Source organism: Boleophthalmus pectinirostris, unplaced genomic scaffold (assembly GCF_026225935.1).
Source record: "Boleophthalmus pectinirostris isolate CB_2022bp ecotype Guang Dong unplaced genomic scaffold, ASM2622593v1 HiC_scaffold_8, whole genome shotgun sequence".
Classification (NCBI taxonomy): Eukaryota; Metazoa; Chordata; class Actinopteri; order Gobiiformes; family Gobiidae; genus Boleophthalmus; species Boleophthalmus pectinirostris.
This window is the reverse complement of record NW_026571515.1, coordinates 14,021,016-14,027,015: the sequence shown is the minus strand read 5'-3', so window position 1 is coordinate 14,027,015 and position 6,000 is coordinate 14,021,016. Positions and strand designations below refer to the sequence as shown.

At 38.7% G+C, this 6,000-nt stretch overlaps 1 protein-coding gene across 1 annotated transcript in view; it reads left to right on the top strand.

Moving 5' to 3' along the window:
• Nucleotides 1-251: 251 nt before the first annotated feature.
• Nucleotides 252-6,000, top strand: part of LOC110174707 (uncharacterized) — a 29,807-nt gene continuing 24,058 nt past the window's right edge. Inside the window, exons 1-6 of the mRNA XM_020940808.2 lie at nucleotides 252-382; nucleotides 468-542; nucleotides 3,024-3,048; nucleotides 3,135-3,251; nucleotides 4,634-4,749; nucleotides 5,281-5,416. Of these exons, the coding sequence (XP_020796467.2) occupies nucleotides 266-382; nucleotides 468-542; nucleotides 3,024-3,048; nucleotides 3,135-3,251; nucleotides 4,634-4,749; nucleotides 5,281-5,416 (586 nt within the window). The 5' untranslated portion in view covers nucleotides 252-265. The remainder of the gene's footprint in view (nucleotides 383-467; nucleotides 543-3,023; nucleotides 3,049-3,134; nucleotides 3,252-4,633; nucleotides 4,750-5,280; nucleotides 5,417-6,000) is intronic.

Here is a 6,000-nt window from a genome sequence, read left to right as displayed (position 1 = left end):
GCAGCGCTCCGAGGTGGTAAAGGATCCACAGGTGCATCTTTGGTAAAATGTGGATCTGTTTATGGTCCGAAGTGTTTCAGAATTGGGAAACACATTCAGATTTATGAAGTACATCACTTAACAAATAAACGCGTGATCTGTCCTGCCAGTGGAATTTCAACTTGAACACAGCTCCTTGTTAAAAGTGAGTTATTTGAGCCGCGATTGGATGTGAATTCCCGTCCCGGAGGGTTGGGGGGCGGAGTGAGCGTGGTGTGGCCGGATCATGAGCAGAGCGGCCGGGCGGGGTTTGGCAGAGAGCGCCGATCTGGAGAACCTTAAACCGGACCCCGGGAGGATGCGCTGCACTGACTGGAGAGCTGAGCAGGAGGGCACTGAACGGGTATATTTAGTCTCACTCAGTGCTCGCACGTGTTTCTTTAGACGGATTTCATCGCTGACTGCAGGTTTTTTCCCTTTTTTGTAAGATGGAGATGATGTGGGGTGTTTTGGTGATTTTGCTGTGTGGATCACTCGCATCTGGAGTGTCTGTGAACGAAATAGTAAGTCTGATTTTATTTGTTATAAATTAAATACATTTCAAGAAAAAAATAAAATAAAGTACTTTAGAGAAGTTAATTTTATGCATTTTATCATAATTAGCGGAGGCGGAGTAAACAGAAATTGTAGGGGGAGTCCGAGGCAGGATGTCACACTTTTTCCTCTTGTCTCTGTAATATACATGACGGAAATATAGTATGTATAGTATTTATAGTATACCAAATGAACTACGGTCTTATACATAGTCATTTATAGAAACACGAGGTTAGGTCTGTGGTGACATGGTGAGTTGTCACATTCACCATTATTAATAATATTAAAAAATGAAATGAATGACGTTCATGAGGACTGCATTTTCTGTCTTGGGGATGTACATTAATTGTTTATAGAAAAATCATCAAAGTAATCACATGCATAGGGTTTCAAAATCAGATTTTCATTATCAGAAACTGGGACACCCCCAGTTTGTGGTGGTTGGTAATAATAAAAGTGTGAAATGACCGTGTAATTAAGGAAAATTATTCTGCACTCTGCCCACTCATGACTAACATATGAACCAGTATAGTCACACTTTCTCTGGGTTTTTTAAGGCAGATTTTCTGTATTTTACCTAAACAAATGACAATTTATGCCTCTCTTTACTGTTGGCAGGGATCAAATTTGACAAAAATAAGGACACCAGGGTCATTTCTTCAATAAAACTGAGACAAATCAGTGGTTTTGGATAAATCCATTGGGACAGGAGACACAGGGCACAAAACTGGGACTGTAAAGCATCTGGTTTGAATTAGAGAGACAAAAGCACCATTCTGACCAATCTCTGTAAGCTGTATTTTATTGCTCACACTCTTGTAAAAGTTACTCAGTGTCACTATAAAAAAAAATAAAAATACAATTTTAAATGTGATTAAAACATGAACTTTTGGGTGGTATTTTTAAGAAGGGGCCCTTAACCTCTCTGGGCTGTGAATAGAAATACTCTCATCTGATCGGTGTCTTTAAATATTTAAATATGTATTTACTAAATTATTACAATTTCTTGGAAAGTTATAACAAAATAGTTTCCAGGAAAAACCCAGACTCATTGCTGTACCCGCGGCTGATCTGTATAATAAATACAGAGATACTGTATCTTTCTGGATTTCCAGGCAAACAAAATATCCTATTGCACATTAAAAAATTGTATATTACACAAAACTAACTCTTTGCTTTACAGTTTTTTTAATTGTTTTAGCACATTTTTTGAAAGTTGATTTAGTTTGACTTTTTGTTTCAAACCTCTGAGCAGGGAACAGGTGCTCACATCATTTGAAACATTTTTCATGAGTTCATACAGTTCTTAGGCTCTTTCTCTGAACACTGGACACAGCTTTCATTCACAAACACATGTTATCAGTGAAGTCACTTTGTTTTTTCAACACTGGAGGTCTGATCTCTTGTGGTAATGGACTTTGGTCAAAACTCTGTCACTTTCAATATAGAAACTCAAACAGAACGGCAAATTAAAATGTGTGAGCCCCAGAAATCTGCGAGGAAAGGATTTCACACATGAGGCAAGAGACATGTACAGACTACGTACAGATTTTAAGATACATACAGTTATTGTTTAATTTTCAAGAACACATTATATATTACAGTACAAAATTAATATGATATATATGCTATTCCAACACCTTTCAGTTTTCTTCAGCATAAATATTTTGGATTAAATACGGTAAAATCTACTTTGCAATTGGTAATGTACTTTTATATTTTTACATAATGCAATACAAACAGGTTTTAGACAAAGAAGTACAACAACTATATAGTCACTGAGAGAAGAACTGAACCTTCTGAGCCTCAGTGTCAAATGAATGAAACAGTGTGAGATGGTTTTGATGGTAGAACTTGCTTTTGGAGAATGATTGACCAGTTTAGAATAAAAAACTGCATTTTGTTGAGATTAAATTTAGTTTTAGGAATTTGTGTGAGCTGTTTTGCACATGTCAATAAAAGTGCCAGAGCAACTGAGAAAAACTGTAAGCCATGTTATAATGTTGTTACCTCCTCAAAAACAAACCTGGAGTTGTGTTTTGTTTCATTCACAGATGTTTGAGTAACACGTTATTTTCAATCTGTCTACATCCTCAAAGCTCAAAATGCCCTGTTCTACCTTCTGATGTCAAGAAGTGGTAGTTTTCAAGCTCCTTTTACACTTTTTTTTCAGTAGAGATTGGCAATTGCAGGGCTGAACTTGTCCAAATTGTGAATCCTAGTGAATCTTGTATTACCACATGACATCACAAGGTGATACAGAGTGTTTTATGTTTGAGAGAAGAACTCAGCCTAAACATGCAGGATTTGTGAGTTAAATATGTGAATGAAACAAAACAAACTCCAGGTCTGTTTGTGACGAAGAAACATTATATCATAGATCTGAAAATAGTGTAACATGGGCCCTTTAAGACAAACACTAACATTAACATTTGTTTTCTGTGTTTCAGAGTTTGATCTGTGATGATTATTCTGGTAGGTTTTGCAGTACTTTTTCATTCATGCTTATGATGATGGTTGTTGTAATCCTGCCCCACACTGACACCAGACTCTTGTTTCAGGCGAAATCCCAGAGAGTGACACCTACGCCCCGTCTCTGCTGGTCGACCTGAAGGCCACAGCAACACTGGACCAAGGGCACTATCTGTTTAATATCAGCTGGGCCATTGCAGTAGACAGTAAGAGATGACTGTAATACATTTTATTATAAAGGGTTTGTGTGTCAATGAAACAAAACACAACTCCTCATCAAAATAACATTAGGGGTCATATGGTAAATGGTCACATTTTTCTATAGCGCTTTTCCACCTTCAAGGTCCTCAAGGCGCTTTACAACAAGGAACCACTCACCCATTCACACACACATTCACACACCAGTGTACGCAGACACTGTGGGCAAGGTGGGCAAGGTGGGTTAAGTGTCTTGCCCAAGGACACAATGACAGCATTCATCTGTGGGAGCTGGAATCACACCAGCCAACCTGTGGGTCAGTGGATCTAACCGCTCAACCTGTGATGTTTATGTCGAGAGCTGGAATTGAACCGCCAACCTTCAGATCAGTGGGCAAATGCTCTACCAACTGAGCTACTGCCGCCCCGTCCCCATATCTTGCCTCTGGTCTTTGTGCGAGTGCAGGCGTGGGGCGTGGAGTTCTAAACCAGAGGTTTAGTGCCTGAATATCAGGTGGAGCAGACTGAGGGTGTCATGCGACACTTTCAGTGAATTAACAGAATTGTAAAAATAAATATTAAATGAGTTCACTGGAAAACATTATGTGTAAGATATTCATGACATAAAAAGCTTTTGTTTATTTTAAAATTTATGATGCCCTCCCACAGCAGAGCACAGCCTCGTGTCTGCTCCCTGTATCAGCTCAGCGCTGCTCTACAGTTTGGTTTGATCACGATCTGTACAAAAGCTGCACCTCTATGTACTTACCTTTTGGGGTTCTGGAGTTGTTTTTGTACCTATGTATATCTATCTATATCTATATCTATATCTATATCTATATCTATATCTCTATATATCTATATCTATCTATCTATATATCTATATCTATCTATCTATATCTATATCTATCTATCTATATCTATATCTATCTATATATCTATATATCTATATATCTATATCTATATATATCTATATATCTATATATATCTATATCTATATATATATATATATATATATCTATATATATATATATATATATATATATATATATATATATATATATATATATATATATATATATATATATATATATATATATATATATATATACACACATATACATATATATATATATATATATATATATATATACATAGACACAGTGATCACAGACTGGTTCAGTACCTGTACTGTCCCACTCCAGCCCCCTCCGGCCAATTACAGCCCAACCTGGACACACTCCCTTGTTAAGTTTGCACTTGCGGTGGCGAGATAAGGCCCTATAACATAGATCAGAAAATAGCATAATATGGGCCCTTTAAATACTTATAGACATGTTTCAAATCTGGTTTTATTTCTCGTGATTAAGGGACCTCTTTCTTCTCACAGGTACTCTCAAATACGTCAAAGGCATCATCATCCTCGTCACAGGAAACGTTATGTTGAAATGTGAATATGATCCACCTTTGAAAGAACTCAAGCTCCCAAATGATCAGGAAGAACCAGTAAGACAAATATCTGCATAGTAATAAACTGTTTTTTTTTTTTTTTAAATACACAGTTCCCTTGTACTGTTCTGCCTAAATAGTTGTTTTTGCATGAATTCCCGTTTTCTTGAAATCTTGTGAGATATTTGAAGTGGAAATTTAATAGCATTGTCTCCATGTTTCTGTGTCCTCCATTCTGTGTCCTCTGCCCCTCCTCCCCCTCACTCTTCTCTCTAGCGAACTAACCCATCGGCTGGACATGTTCTAAAGGTGCATTATGTAACTTTTCTGGTGGAGGGTCTGTCAAATGCTTTTCTTTATAGAGACGTTAGTTCACTGCACGATAATAAACCTTTCTATTGTCATGGTGAGCAAACCAAGTTACCGGTCAGATCTGTGGAGACGCTCACAGTCAGAATCTCTGTTTTTCTAAGTGTTTTTAAGCCCAACCAAAAAGTTACATAGTGCACCTTTAAGTCGACCCAGGGTTTCTTTAGTGGACCATTGGCCTGGTTTTGAATAGCGAGTGATAAAGCTCTGTCCTTTCAGATTTGGTTCCACCACTCTGTTTACGCATTCTACGCTCCTCAGCCCTTCATCGTCCAAGCCAAAAACATTCCTCAGCAACCGGTGGACCACGACATACCGTACAGATATGTGACGGTGTATCCGCCGAGAAGACCAGGTACGTATAACCACACAGACTGTTGGCTGGTCAAAGCCTGAAGAGAAGCAGAGCTGGGCCTGGTTAGGACTGGGGATGAGCCGAGGATCCTGGCAATTGGGAAACAGTCAGGGACACAGAGACACAGAGGCAGAGAGAGACACTGTCAGGTTTAAACCCACCTAAACATTGTAAAACAAGAAGAAAGACAAGAGATTAGAATCGTTTTCTCATGAGGAGGGCGGACAGAGAGTGCATTCACCGTTACAATCTCGACCCGTTCTGATGCACTCTCTGCGTCTCCTCTTTTTATTGTCTTAGGAGGGTCCCTAGTTACAATGGGTGTCTCCGCTCTCAGGAGAAGGGGTGAAAACAGCAGAAACACCAGACATACAAATATGACAAATATATGTTATCAACAGCAGGTGCATATGTTTCGTTTAGCTTTCAGACACAGCTTTCTCCGTGCAGCCTTGAAAGTCGTCTGCTCTCATGCTCCGAGCGCCTTGAGAGTGTCTGCTCCCAGGCTCCGAGAGCCGAATCGCCGTTGCTCACACATGACTGCATACAGTTTCCAAGCACAAAAGATTATTCAAATACACAAA